General features: G+C 42.0%; 1 protein-coding gene across 1 annotated transcript; it reads left to right on the top strand.

The window, feature by feature from the left end:
• Nucleotides 1–3,385: 3,385 nt before the first annotated feature.
• Nucleotides 3,386–15,781, top strand: LOC106580745 (5'-3' exonuclease PLD3). Its single transcript, XM_014162108.2, has 12 exons — nt 3,386–3,692; nt 8,896–8,994; nt 9,084–9,134; nt 11,912–12,069; nt 12,281–12,461; nt 12,557–12,674; nt 12,820–12,947; nt 13,274–13,474; nt 13,642–13,781; nt 14,143–14,308; nt 14,418–14,517; nt 14,693–15,781. Exons 2-12 carry the CDS (start codon nt 8,968–8,970, stop codon nt 14,878–14,880), a joined length of 1,458 nt encoding a protein of 485 aa, XP_014017583.1. The 5' UTR covers nt 3,386–3,692; nt 8,896–8,967; the 3' UTR covers nt 14,881–15,781.
• Nucleotides 15,782–15,823: the final 42 nt, after the last annotated feature.

Genomic DNA, 15,823 nt, shown 5'->3' with positions numbered 1-15,823 from the left:
CATCAAGTGAACTTCACCTTAACAACAGGATAACCATCTCTTGCAGAGAGGAACTAGTAATCTTCAGCAAATTCACCATCTCCATCCCTCCTCTTTCAGACTTTCTGGCACCATGTGGTTACAGTAGGTAGGCCTACTGTGGAAAGCACAAACATATTTAGTGTCACATTAAGGGGTCCCACAGGGCTCTGTTCTGGGTCCACTCCTGTTCTCTATATACATGCTGCCATTTGGTATATTAATCAGAGGATTTGGACTAAACTTTCATTTTTATGCTGATGACACACAAATATATGTGAGGACAAAAGGGGATACTGTAACAGTAACAACTAAACTGACAGACTGTCTAGATGCAATCAAGAGATGGATGCAGTTAAACTTCCTAAAACTTAATTGCAACACAACAAAGCGTGTGCTTATTGGCTCTAAGAGTGCATGGAGCAAGATGAGCACATTCTAACTTTCTCTGGATGATGGCACCATCACAGATTCCCCCCAGTGCTAGAAATCTTGGTGTACTTTTTGACTCAATCCTCTCATTTAAAGCACACATCAGCAGCATCAAGAAAGTTTAATTTTCCATCTGCATAATGTCGCTCAAATCAGGTCATTCTTGTCCACTGCGGATGCTGAGCCACCTTTACATGCCCTTGTAATATCTCTTTTTCACTGCAGTAATACACTGCTGACAGGGATCCCAGTAATAACACAGAATGCCCAGAATGCAGCTGCCAGGATGCTCTCACAAACTACACAAAAAACCCACCTCACCCCTGTTTTATTCAACCTTCATTGGCATCCTGTTCAATACAGGGTCAAATGTATGATTCTGCTGCTCACCTTTAAGGGCCTCAAGGGTGATGCACCGAAATACATATGAATGAACTATTCCCCACCACACACACAATGATCATCAGACTCAAACAGCCTGGTTACACCAGCAACAAACCAGTGCAGCATGGGTGACAGGGCCTTCTCTCATGTGGCCCCTCAGCTCTGGAATGCACTACCTACACATATAAGGGAGGCAGCTTCAATTTATATGTAATTTTTTGTGTGACCCAACCAAATTCACATATAAATCTGAGATATAGATCTACTTGAAAGCAAGTCACATAAGCGGTAGATCTGCTCTATGTGCGATATTTCTATGCTTTCAATTCTTAAGTTTAGTTTTCGCTTACTTTCGGTTTGGTACACCAGCTACAAACAGCTGAAAGTAAAGTATTTTGGGTTATTGAAAATATATTGCACAATGGTTAGATGGTACAATGATTCTCCACACTACGCATTGCTTGTTTTGTCAGATAAACTGAAATTAGGCAAACTATTAGAAGTTTTACAACCAGGAAATGGCGAAGTGTATTTTGTATCAGTAGGTAATGGTTTGATGTATTGTGCTTGTTTTTTAACATATAGTTGCTGAATTTTGTTTGTGTTTTGTTTTCTTCCTTATGCGCATTGAGTATGGGAAATGCACTTTACAAATAAAAAAAGATTATTAATATGAAATTGATTGGAAACAATACACCTCAGGATTCATTTGGTACATCATTGTTCTGATTTGTAGGCTACAATTTGTTATCTGAAAATAAACATCCTTCTGATCATCATAGGCCTTCACTTGTGCAAGTTGTGTTATTTTAATGCCATAGGTCTGAATAACTGTACTGAATTGGACAGGTAGGCTAAGCAGGTAAATCTCCCTTTACAATAGCAGGTGTTCGATATGGGTTAGGCTAGCCTACTTCGTAAAAAGTCTGTCTTTCTAACCTGGAGTGAGTCTGGTTTGCCGTTGGCTAAACGGGAAGTTATATCAGAGTAGATAAGTATGGTTTTTGTTTCTAAGGTGGGATAATTGTTGAGGGGGGAGTCACCGGGTTTACATGAAAAGACACACAGACACCGTCAAAACAGTAGGCACATCTTTTTGGTGCCAGTTTTGGTGCCAGTCTCTGGGCTGTCTTAAAAAAAATCCAAAATATTTGAATATATGACTTTTAACATAATTTGGCATAATAAAATGTTAGATCTATTCTAAACCAATGATTAAAAACATTTTCATTAATAAGTTTGCCTTGCAGTCGGCCTACAAGGAATAACGCAAAACAAGAAACAATTGGCTACATTATCAAACGTCACTTCCTTCAAATGCAAGTGATCATTTTTTAGTTATGCTTATTTATTTATAAATATATTTACTTTTTTATCAAACCATTTATAACTGGTCAGAGCACCATCGAGTATATGGACCATGTCCATACCTACAGAATAGTTCATAGAGAAAGCAGAATTTCTTGGCATGACGCGAGGAGTTATGTATCGTATCCTGGATGAGCGACAGTTTCAGAGGAGTTATTCACCTGATCGTATCCTGGATGAGCGACAGTTCCCGAGGGCCTCGCCCTTCAACGGCTGTCCCCTCCCTGGGGACGTTATTACCGCTTCGTTTTCCCGCACCTTGCCTCTCAGCACTGAAAGACGCAGCAAATTACACAACACTTTATGATAAAATAAAGTAAACAGTGTGTGTGTGCGTATGTGTGATGATGTATAGATTGTTATTTTTTTCCATTATAAGCATAAATATGCCTACTGTTGATGATCAACATTAATCTGAACAGAGTTGGGGGCCTCTATCGGGTGTGTGACTAGGCTATGTGACAAAAATAAAAAGACCTGCGGACATGACACCTTTGTTGGAGGGACTTCACTACAAAAAGGACTTACCCATTCATTGTAGGCCTGAGCATCACCTGTTTTTGGCATCAGTCACAATATTTGTGGATTGTTACCATAATCAGTATAATCAGATAAAATTAATTAACCCAATAGGATTTGTTATGATCTTACAGTGCCCTCATTTGGTTGTCAAACTACATGGCGAGTACAATGAGAGGCTTTTGGTTTGATGTAGCCATAGAGTATGATAGAAGCCTCCAGTGGCAAAAAGGCCACCTTAGCATGGACAGGGCCATTGAAGGTCTACACCATTTTTATTAATGTTGTCAACTAGGTGGGACTTTCAACTTCATTGACTGATCCCTCCTGGTGACCCTGTTGGAGTCATGTCCAACTTGGTCATGAGGAGGGGTCAGCCAATCATGAAGAAGAAAATGGACTACTTCAACATTTATATTGCCTCAATGGCGTTGCCCATCCTTACACAATACAAAATGAGTCATCTATCTATCTTTATGGATGTAGCCTCTGCGGAGCCTGTCGAGTCCCGGACATCGAGATGTACGGGTTTTCAGGGGAAATGGAAAGAGAGGCTGTGACGCGACTATCCGCTTTTGGCGTTAACGTCCATCTTAACTCCTCCACATTTACTGGATTGGTTAAACCGTGCAGAAGACAACCTCACCCGGCAGTTTTGCATCCTTGTCAAGACCAGTATGTAGGGAGGGCATCTAGTTTCAGGCGTTAGATGCGATGCCTCACATATGACGTTGGGTTGGATTCTCATTGGTTGTTTAGGCTTGGTCATATGACCACACGCTCGATAAGGCGTAGCCAATTTATAAAGTATTTGCTCTCGTATTTTCTCATTCTGGCAATTGCATTTTGTTTATCTACATTTAGTTGTTAAAAACAGTAGCCTAATGTAACCGGTAAAAACATTAACGATCATTTACATTCGGTTATTTAATCCATGAACAATTTCGAAAGTCCCGGCCGCATGATTGCAGGTATGGGTATGAGTGTATTTTGTTGTTTTACTCGGTTATATAGCCTTTGATCATCTAGGCACGCTCCAAACATCGAAACATTGTTGTAACCAGTGGTGGAAAAAGTACTCATTTGTCATACTTGAGTAAAAGTAAAGATACCTTAATATAAAATGACTAAAGTAAAAGTGAAAGTCACCCAGTAAAATACTTGAGTAAAAGTCTAAAAGTATTTGGTTTTAAATGTATTTAAGTATCAAAAGTAAATGGAACTGCTAAAATGTACTTAAGTATCAAAAGTAAAAGTATAAACCATTTCAAATTCAGTATATTAAGCAAACCAGACAGCACAATTGTTTTTTTTTGTTTTTGTTTTTTGACGGCTAACCAGGGGCACACTCCAACACTGACATAATTTACAAACGAAGCATTTGTGTTTAGTGAGTCCGCCAGATCAGAGGCAAAAGGGATGACCAGGAATGTTCTCTTGATAAGTGTGTGAATTGGACCATTTTCCTGTCAAAATGTAACGAGTACTTTTGGGTGTCAGGGAAAATGTATGCAGTAAAAAGTACATTATTATCTTTATGGAATGTAGTAAAGTAAAAGTTGGTAAAAATATATTTAGTAAAGTACATATACCCCCCAAAACTACTTAAGTAGTACTTTAAAGTATTTTTACTTAAGTATTTAACTCCACTGGTTGCAACAATGTTATGGCTATAATGTAACCGCTGCAATACTCATGCAATATGATATCTACTTGATTGACAAGTTCAGAATATAAAAACAGGAAATTGACTCATAGGCCTACACTGGGTATTCCACACAGAAAACCTTTCAATGTGCATAGGCAATTGGTGGTTACGACACTCAATTTACACTGCGTGCACAATTATTAGGCAAGTGATTATTCTGATCTTATCATTGTTTCTATTCACATTTTCGAACTCCAAACCATATAAACTTGAACGCTTATTGGATTTAATCATTTTCAGGTGATATGTATTTGTGTAATGAGGGAGGGTGTGGCGAAAGTGAATAACACCTTATATCAAGGTGTGCATAATTATTAGGCAGCCTCATTACCTCAGGTAAAATGGGCCAAAAAAGAAATGTAACTGACAATGAAAAGCCAAAAATGTCAAATGCCTTTCAGACGGATGCGACACTCTTTAAATAGCTAAACTATTGAGGTGTGACCACTGGACATTCAAACGTTTTGTTGTGAATAGTCAACTGGGGCGCAAAAAACGCATGGGGAAGAAAAGGCGCAAATTAACTGCAAAAGACTTGAGAAGAATTAAACGTCAAACTACCAGGAACCCATTATCCTCCAGTGCCACCGTATTCCAGAACTGCAACCTACCTGGAGTGTTCAGAAGTACAAGGTGTCAAGTGCTCAGAGACATGGCCAAGGTCAAGAAGACTGAAACAAGACCACCACTGAATAAGATTCACAAGTTGAAGCGTCAAGATTAGGCAAAGAAATACCTGAAGACAGATTTTTCAAAGGTTTTATGGACAGATGAAATGAAAGTGACTCTTGATGGACCAAATGGATGGGCCCATGGCTGGATCAGTAATGGACACAGGGCACCACTTTGAGTCAGGTGCCAGCAAGGTGAAGGAGGGGTACTGGTATGGGCTGCTATCATTGAGGATGAGGTAGTTGGACCTCTTCGGATTGAAGATGGATTGAAACTCAACTCCCAAGCCAGTTTCTGGAAGATTCTTTCGTCAAACAGTGGTACAGGAAGAAGTCCTCAGCATTCTAGAAGGCCATGATCTTTATGCAGGACAATGCTCCATCACATGCATCCAAGTACTCCACTGCTTGGCTAGCCAGCAAGGGCCTCAAAGATGCCTGAATAATGACCTGGCCCCCTTCCTCACCTGACTTAAATCCTATTGAGAACTTGTGGGCCCTTCTCAAACGTGAGATTTACGGTGATGGAAGACAATACACCTTTTTGAACAGCATTTGGGAGGCTGTGGTTGCTGCTTCAGCGAAAATTTATCGTGAACAGATCAAGAAACTGACAGACTCCATGGATGGAAGGCTCATGGCAGTTATTGAAAATAAGGGTGGCTATATTGGTCACTGAATATTTTTGAAAGGCCAAAAATGTTATCATTGTCATTTTGTGGTACTTATCTGTTAAACTTACTCTAAAAATTGAGAATAAACAAGCGAGTTGAGAGAAATTATTTTTGTAATTTAGATGCCTAATAATTCTGCACACTAATAGTTGCCTAATAATTGTGCACGCTTATATTTCCCTGAGAAAGACAAAACTCACTTTTCCTTTGTTAAACATTCAGGTTTGAGGTTCAATAACTTTTTGGATTGACTGAGAGCATTGTGTTTGTTCAACAATAAAATTAATCCAGAGGAATTCAATTTGCCTAATAATTGTGCACGCAGTGTACTGGCAAGGGAGAAAGAGAAATATAAACACAAAATCTGAAACAATATGTTTTATCAAGTCTTCATTTCACTGTACCATGGATATGGGGAACTACGCATAACCGTGTTTGTCCATGACTTAGTGCCAATTACCATGGGGAAGCTCCAAATGTAGCTATCTTATCTTCCATAATGACATGGTCATTGAAGATAACCATTTAAGGGTAAAGTTTGAAATAAGTAGCATTTTCTCTAATGCTGACTCACCTCATAAGCATTCTTCCTCGTATTTACCCTACAAATGTAGTTATTCTTACAAAGAGATATACTAGGCCAGCCACAAGGCATGTTTTGTGAGGCTCCTTGTTGAATTTAGCACTAACAATATGCCATTTGTTTGACTAAAAGCACTTGTTATTTGTGTCTTTGAGAACCAGTCATTAGCAAAGCAAACAATGGTCAACGTGATTCTGTTAATGTTTTGCCTTTAAGTTCGTATAGCTTGATAGGCTATTCATAGTCACTAGAGCCCTGCACTCAGTCGAGGCTTCCCACTCGTGACTTGCGGCTCTGAGACAGCTAATTTAACTTCTCAGAAACTGATATGTTTAAGCGTATCTATGATGCTTCTGCTTTTCTGTAACATTTTGTCCAGAAATGGCGTATTATCTTATTGGAGTCATGAGCATAGGAAATGCATTCTACAAATTAAATGTCAAGCCACAAAATGTGCTCTGGAGTATCTTGTGCTGTTTGTCAAATGATACAGTGCATTCGGAAAGTATTCAGGCCCCTTGATTTTTTTCCACATTCTGTTATGGTACAGCCTTATTCTAAAGTTGATTAAATTAATTTATCTTCATCAATCTACACACAACACCCCATAATAACAAAGCAAAAACAGGTTTAGACATTTTAGCAAATTTGTAAAAAAAGAAATAAATGGAAATCACATTTTCATAAGTATTCAGACCCTTTACTCAGTACTTTGTTGAAGCAACTTTGGCAGCGGTTACAGCCTTGAGTCTTCTTGGGTATGACGCTACAAGCTTGGCACACCTGTATTTGGGGAGTTTCTCCCAGTCTTCTCTGCAGATCCTCTCAAGCTCTGTCAGGTTGGATGGGGAGCATCGCTGTACAGCTATTTTCAGGTCTCTCCAGAGATGTTCGATTGAGTTTAAGTCAAGGCTCTGGCTGGGCCATCAAGGACATTCAGAGACTTGTCCTGAAGCCACTCCTGCATTGTCTTGGCTGTGTGCTTAGCATCGTTGTCCTGTTGGAAGGTGAACCTTCGCCCTAGTCTGAGGTCCTGAGCACTCTGGAGCAGGGTTTCATCAAGGATCTCTCTGTACTTTGCTTTGTTCATCTTTCCCTCGATCCTGACTATTCTCCCAATCCCTGCTGCTGAAAAACATCCCCACAACATGATGCTGCCACCACAATGCTTCACAGTAGGGATGGTGCCAGGTTTCCTCCAGACGTGTCTCTTGGCATTCAGGCCAAAGAGTTCAATTTTGGTTTTTATCAGACCAGAGAATTTTGTTTCTAATGGTCTGAGAGTCATTAGGTGCCTTTTGGCAAATTCCAAGCGGGCTGTCATGTGCCTTTTACTGAGGAGTGCCTTCCGTTGGGCACTCTACCATAAAGGCCAGATTGGTGGAGTGCTGAAGAGATTGCCTTTCTGGAAGGTTCTCCCATCTTCACAGAGTTACTCTGGAGCTCTGTCAGAGTGACCATCAGGTTCTTGGTCACCCCCCTGACCAAGGCCCTTCTCCCCCGATTGCTCAGTTTGGCCGGGCGGCCAGCTCTAGGAAGAGTCTTGGTGGTTCTAAACTTCTTCCATTTAAGAATGATGGAGGCCACTGTGTTCTTGGGACCTTCATTGCTGCAGAAATGTTTTGGTACTCTTCCCCAAATCTGTGCCTCGACACAATCCTGTCTCAGAGCTCTAAGGACCATTCCTTCAACCTCATGGCTTGGTTTTTGCTCTGACAAGCACTGTCAACTGTGGGACCTTATATAGACAGGTTTGTGTCTTTCCAAATCATGTCCAATCAATTGAATTTACCACAGGGGGGCTCCAATCAAGTTGTAGAAACATTTCAAGGATGATCAATGGAAACAGGATGCACCTGAGCTCAATTTCTTGTCTCATAGCAAAGGGTCTGAATACATACGTAAATAAGGTATTACTGTTTTAAAACATATATAAATTAGCAGACATTTCCAAAAACCTGGTTTTGCTTTGTCGTTATTGGGTATTGTGTTTAGATACATTAAAAAAAAATCAATTTTAGAATAAGGCTGTCACTTAACAAAATGTGGAAAATTCAAGGGCTCTGAATACTTTCCGCATGCACTGTATGTAAAGTGTGAACCATATAGGCCTGTGCATTATCTTGAACACCTGCCTGCAAACACTCCTGGCCTGTAGCTTTGATGTCAGTCATTCTTCTACAGCGTTAATGACACCTTGAACTTTCTTTATTATGAATAGGTCTTGACAGAATTGGGGGGGGGCAGAGGTAATGTGGAGACGATGGTATGTCGTCGGTGGAATAACACTACTGACTGAGAGTACGGTATTCCACCATTCATTGTGATATAGGGGCTCAGTTAGTAAGGTCACTCATCAGGCACTATAGAGATACAGCTCAACATGTTTCCTGTCACTTCAACCACAAGCAGCAAGGCACTTATCCCTAATTGCTCCTGTAAGTCACTCTGGATAAGAGCGTCTGCTAAATGACTAGAATTAAAAAAATATAGCTTGGTCTTAAATGATTTGATGTAATTTTCTTCTGTTCTGTTTAGAGCCTTTTCTGAGCTGCATTTTCTGATCAGAATCCTGAAGAACTTTGTCAAAAGAGACAATACTCTGTAACAATGATTTCTGATATTCCCTACGAGAAGGTAAGGTTTTTGTCAATACTGTTGTCATAAGTTTTGATGGAATTTTCTGTCTCAGTTTTCTAACTCCTTAATATCTTCTTCTGGTGCAGATGTGTCATGTGGAGTCGAGGAGAGAAGAGTCCTGCAGGAAAGCACAGATGGTATCCAATATTAATGATATTTACCAAGCAACCTAATGAAAATGGTGTAAAAGATGATTAGTCAGTGGCCAAGGTTGTGAGTTAAAAGGGAATGTACCCTAAATACATTTTCATGTGTATTTCTAGTCAATCCACTACGCATGCGGTCTCGGTGTCTATTTGTAAATAATAGCTGGTGCACAAAATCTAATATTAAGGAAATCTCTAGGTTTTGCTTGCCTGAGGTAGAGTATCTCATGATAAGCTGTAGACCACACTATTTACCAAGAGAGTTTACATCTATATTTTTCGTAGCTGTCTATGGTGGCACTAAGACCGCACTCAACGAGCTGTATAAGGCCATAAGCAAAGAAGAAAATGCTTGTCCAGAAGCGGCACTCCAAGTGGCCAAAGACTTTAATACAGGCAAACTTAAATACATTTTACCTAATTTCTACCAGCATGTTACATGTGCAACCAGGTGGGAAAAAAACTCTAGACCACCTTTACTCCACACACAGAGATGCGTACAAAGCTCACCCTCCAATTGGCAAATCTGACCATACCTCTATCCTCCTGATTCCTGCTTACAAGCAAAAACTAAAGCAGGAAGTACCAGTGACTCGCTCAATACGGAAGTGGTCAGATGAAGCTACAGGACTGTTTTGCTAGCACAGACTGGAATATGTTCTGGGATTCTTCCGATGGCATTGAGGGGTACACCACACCAGTCACTGGCTTCATCAATAAGTGCGACGATGACGTCACCCCCACAGTGACCGTACATACCCCAACTAGAAGCCATGGATTACAGGCAACATCCGCACTTAGCTAAAGGGTAGAGCTGTCGCTTTCAAAGAGCGGGACTTTAACCCGGAATCTTATAAGAAATCCCGCTATGCCCTCCGACGAACCACCAAATTGGCAAAGTGTCAATACAGGAGTAAAATGTAATGCTAGTACACGGGCTCCGACGCTCGTTGGATGTGTCAGGGCTTGCAAACTATTACGAACTACAAAGGGAAGCACAGCCGCGAGCTGCCCAGTGACACGAGCCTACCAGATGAGCTAAATTACTTCTATGCTCGCTCCGAGGCAAGCAACACTGAAGCATGCATGAGAGCACCAGATGTTCCAGATGACTGTGTGATCACGCTCTCCGTAGCCGATGTGAGTAAGACCTTTAAACAGGTCAACATACACAAGGCCGCAGGGCCAGACGGATTACTAGGACGTGTACTCCGAGCATGCGCTGACCAACTGGCAAGTGTCTTCACTGACATTTTCAACCTGTGTCTGACCGAGTCTGTAATACCAACATGTTTCAAGCACACCACCAAAGCACTCTGTGCCCAGGAACACCAAGGTAACCTGCCTAAATGACTACCAACCCGTAGCACTCATGTCTGTAGCCACGAAGTGCTTTGAAAGGCTGGTCATGGCTCACATCAACACCATTATCCCAGAAACCCAAGACCCACTCCAATTTGCATACCGCCCCAACAGATCCACAGATGACGCAATCTCTTTTGCACTCCACACTGCCCTTTCCCACCTGGACAAAAGGAACACCTACGTGAGAATGCTATTCCTTGACTACAGCTCAGAGTTCAACACCAGAGTAGCCTCAACGCTCATCAATAAGCTAAGGACCCTGGGACTAAACACCTCAATCTGCAACTGGATCCTGGACTTCCTGACATGCTGCCCCCAGGTGGTAAGGGTAGGTAACAACACATCTGCCACGCTGATCATCAACTTGGGGAGGACCCCTCAGGGGTGCGTTCTCAGTCCCCTCCTGTACTCCCTATTCACCCATGAATGCATGGCCAAACATGACTCCAACAGCATCATTAAGTTTGCCGATGACACAACAGTGGTAGGCCTGATCACCGACAATGATGAGAGCCTATAGGAAGGAGACTGAAAAGATTTGGCATTGGTCCTCAGATCCTCAAAAAGTTCTACAGCTGTACCATCGAGAGCATCCTGACTGGTTGCATCACCGCCTGGTATGGCAACTGCTCGGCCTCTGACCGCAAGGCACTACATAGGGTAGTGCGTACGGCCAAGTACATCACTGGGGCCAAGCTTCCTGCCATCCAGGACCTCTATACCAGGTGGTGTCAGAGGAAGGCCCTAAAAATTGCCAAAGACTCCAGCCACCCTAGTCATAGACTGTTACTCTTTGCTACCGCACAGCAAGCGGTACCGGAGCGTGAAGTCTATCTCCAAAAGGCTTCATAACAGCTTCTACCCCCAAGCCATAAGACTTCTGAACAGCTAATCAAATGGCTACCCGGACTATTTCCGTTGACCCCCCCTCCCATCTCCCATTTTTTACGCTGTTGCTACTCTCTCTTTATTATCTATGCATAGTCACTTTACCTTTACCTACATGTACATATTACCTCAATTGCCTCCACGAACCTGTGCCCACGTTGACTCTGTTACGGTACCCCCTGTATATCGCCTCGCTACTGTCCTTTTATTGTTTCTTCAACTTTATTATTTTTTTTATGTGTATATATATATATATACTTATTTATTTTTTACTTCATTTTATTTTATTAAATACTTTCTTAACGCTTATTTTTCTTAACTGCATTGTTGGTTAAGGGCTTGTAAGTAAGCATTTCACTGTAAGGTCTACCGCTGTTGTATTCGGTGCATGTGACAAATACAATTTGATTCTATTCAACCTCAGTTCCATAACCGTTATCTCATTCCTCTTTTGTCAGGATGGGCTGGTCAGGGTCACCTCTACATGACTATGCTCATGCCATCTCTGTGTGCAGTATTATAGGTGTCTGCTGGGTCTCACTGGGGTGGCCAGTCTGCTATTGGCTGCCGTGTTCCTCCAGAACCTGCTGCTTCCCATGGTTAACTCCTCCCCAAACAAGCCTGGCTTCAAGCTCCCACTTCCTCTCACTGACACCTGCACCGACCCCTGCAAGTGAGTGGGCCTTTGTACAATGTCTAATTTCCCACTGTTAGTGTGCTCACTGTAAATATCTTATTCTGCCCATTCGTTCTCTATTATTCTGCAGCTTTAACTCATTTGTGGTTACGTGGTTAACCACCATTGTCATGTTTTGCAGAACAGGTGCTATCATTAACTGTTCAAGGCTTTAGTAAAACAATGACGCTTCCTTTCTCACTTCCAGAATCGTTCTATTGGAGAGCATCCCAGAGGGGTTAGAGTTCAACTCGAGTGTCACCAACCCATCCATCTACCAGGCTTGGCTAAACCTGATTAGTGAGGCTCGCAGTAGCGTGGACATTGCGTCTTTCTATTGGACGCTCACCAACAAAGACACAGGCTCTCACGAGCCAACGGCGAATCAGGTGAGTGTCTTCTGGGATTGGCAGGCAATGCGATGCAGTTCTAACCTGTGGGCAGTTTTGGCTTATTTTAGTCTAAACAGTTGTTTTGTCTATAGGGTGAGGATGTCCTGAATAGGCTAGTTCAGGTGTCTGGGAAGCTCTCTGTCCGCATCGCTGTAAATACACCAAGAGAGTCCCAACCTCAGGAAGACATCAATCTACTAAAGAGTTCTGGTAAGGGGTTCTCTGACCGAGCATTTCTGTTTTCAATTCCATTGAATTTGCAAAAGTTAACTTGACCCCAATCAAGCTGCGAACTACAGTAAGGAAGTATTAGTCTGTTTGCTTTTTGTGGTGATAATGGTAGCTCATTTTTTAGGTGCTGATGTAAGAGCCGTGAACATGCGGAATTTGACCACTGGAGTACTTCACACCAAGTTCTGGGTGGTGGACAAGAAGCACATCTACATTGGCAGTGCCAACATGGACTGGAGGTCCCTTACCCAGGTGAGTCTCCTCTGTGCCCTCACACTCAGCCTCACCCCCATATTATTATTATTATTATTATTATTATTATTATTATTATTATATATATTTTTTTAAGTTAACAATAAAAAAAAATCTGTTGTTTGAAAATGTAACTATATGAGTTCCTTAAACCATTCGAAAAGTTATGCTTGTGGTTTTTTGGAGGATGTAATCATATTTCCTTGTTCTTTTAAAGTGTAAACATTATAACGCAAGTTTTCAGTGTCAGGGTATTGTCTAAAATTGACACATCAAGTGTTGGGAAAGTAGCTTTGGTTCAGTCTGTCCTCTGTTGTCCTGTTTAGGTGAAGGAGCTGGGGGCTGTGGTGTACAACTGCAGCTGCTTGGCTGCAGACCTGGGGAAGATCTTCGAGGCCTACTGGTACCTTGGGCAAAAAGACACACCCATCCCGTCCCCTTGGCCCAGCAGTTTCAACACTCCTTACAATAAGGACGCGCCCCTGCAGTTGCCACTCAACGGCACAGCCTCCCATGTGTATCTGACGGTAAGAATTGACTAAACGTGCACATTTTTCAATAATCCAATAATTGGATCATATAATACAAATTGGACCGGTTTGTGAAGTCTTGTTATGGAATTCCCCATCTTCATTTTCTCTGGTCATATGTTAGACATACTACTATACTTAATTTGACTGTGCTGTACCCTCAGAGTTCTCCACCATCTTTCTGTGCTGCCGGGAGGACCGGAGACCTGCAGTCTATTCTCAGTGTGCTGGAGGACGCACGGGAGTTTGTCTACATCGCTGTCATGAACTACCTGCCCACCATGGAGTTCTCGCGATCCAAACGGTCAGCCTTCTATTTTAATGTATTAACCTCACCAAAGTTTACGATATGTATTCAGTGTATAATTAATAAAGCACACAAGGCTTAGAGCTCCCGAGTGGCGCAGCGGTCTAAGGCACTGCATCTCAGTGCCAGAGGCGTCACTACAGTCCCTAGTTTGAATCCAGGCTGTATCACATCTGGCCGTGATTGGGAGTCCCATAGGGCGGCGCACAATTGGCCCAGCTTTGGATGGGTTTGGCCGGGGTAGGCCGTCATTGTAAATAATAATTTGTTCTTAACTGACTTGCCTAGTTAAATAAAACAAAAATAATAATTTCCCCATATGACTTTGGCCTAACCCTCTGTGTGGTGCCCTCTGCAGGTACTGGGCAGAAATTGACACTCAGATCAGACGTGTGGCATACGAGAAGCGGGTGAAGGTGCGTCTGCTCATCAGCTGTTGGGCGAGCACTTCGCCTGTCATGATCCCTTTCCTGAAAGCATTGGATTCAATGCAGGGACCCAAGGCCAAGCTGGATGTCCAGGTGGTGAGTAGGACCTCTCGCTACTCATGCACTTTACTTGTCATCATTAATATGGTAAGGTCCTCCACAAGAGCAATTGTTAGATATTAATCTCTTCTTCACTGTTTTACAGAAACTCTTTGTTGTGCCAGCCAATCCCAAGCAAAAAGAAATCCCCTTTGCCAGGGTCAACCATAACAAGTACATGGTGACAGAGAAGGTCGCTTACATAGGTGATTCTGCTCTCTCCTAGATAACATATGCACCAGTCATGCTACTGTATAATGCCAATCAACAATTGCTGATGTTAAAACCAGAGGTAACTTCTCAGAAGTTATGGACAACCTATAAAATCAGATCCCATGCACTATAAAATGCAACGTTATTGTGTTTCCCATTGATCACCAGGTACCTCTAACTGGTCTGGAGACTATTTTGTGAACACTGCTGGATCGGCTTTGGTGGTGAACCAAACGGCTGCCCAGTCAGTGGAGCCTACGGTCCAGGCACAACTACAGGCCGTGTTCGAAAGGGATTGGGACTCTGCCTACAGCACCCCAATCCACCAGCACACCGACCTCAAAATGGTGTGTTAGATACAATACTACACTCTAGACCAGGGGTTCCCAACTCCAGTCCTGGAGTACCCCCCAATAGCACACATTTTTGTTGTAGCCTCTGGCAAATTTGGGGGGGGATTCAACTCATTGAGGGCCTGATGATTAGTTGACAAGTTCAATCTGGTGTGCTTGTCTGGGGCTACAATACAAATGTCTACTGTTTGAGGTACTCGAAGACTGGAGTTTGGAAGCGCCACTCTAGAATGTTACAGGGCCTGTGTCCTCCAAGCCAGCGTGGGGAGGGATGGATTCTAATCAGCAGGTGTTTCTGGGATGATCTCTTAAATTGCATCACTATTTTTTTTAATAATTGCAGGAGTAGCAGGAGATATGTACTGTAGCAGAAGATGGGTAAAACAATGCTGCCCTCTGCAGCGTCATTGGGTCTATCACAAAAGGCATTATCAACTTCAACTCTTCGAGAATAAATCCCAGTGAATCTCAGGGAGATTGCTATATTACGTGTTGAATTTTTGGACTAATGTTTCTCGGCATGCTGGTTTGATCCTTTTATTCTTTTTAATGTATGTTTGGTGTGTTGTGCCTCGTTTTTCTATGCAGCCTAGACTAGGTTTTTTAATTCAATCATTCTGAATCCTAGCTTTAAAACTAGTATGTTTCCCATAAAATTGTGCAGTAACTGATTTCATGTGTGCAATTAAGTCCCCAATTTTTTTTTCTGGAATTTGCACTGCGTGGAGTGTCTAATATGAGCAGTGCAGTGGAGAATGTTGTTATAGAAACTGTCAAAGTACTTAAGTGTTTAAAAGCACTGCACTGTGTATCATTTGGCAAGCACTGTTACTGTACAATATTGATCACATTTTGTACACACTTCCTTTATATGGTAATGTCCCTAATAAATTTAATTTAAACAGTTGTCTGTCATTTCATTTTTTAGCAGTTGTATACACAAGTG

Source organism: Salmo salar, chromosome ssa20 (genome assembly GCF_905237065.1).
Source record: "Salmo salar chromosome ssa20, Ssal_v3.1, whole genome shotgun sequence".
Lineage (NCBI taxonomy): Eukaryota > Metazoa > Chordata > Actinopteri > Salmoniformes > Salmonidae > Salmo > Salmo salar.
Note: the sequence above shows the minus strand (reverse complement) of the source record. Positions and strands in the feature narration are given on the sequence as shown.

Coding starts and splice junctions, on each gene's coding strand:
- LOC106580745 (XM_014162108.2), top strand. CDS start 8,968: ATGATTTCTGATATTCCCTACGAGAAG. Junction 8,995..9,083: donor CTGATATTCCCTACGAGAAG/GTAAGGTTTTTG, acceptor CTTCTGGTGCAG/ATGTGTCATGTGGAGTCGAG. Junction 12,462..12,556: donor ACGAGCCAACGGCGAATCAG/GTGAGTGTCTTC, acceptor TTTTGTCTATAG/GGTGAGGATGTCCTGAATAG.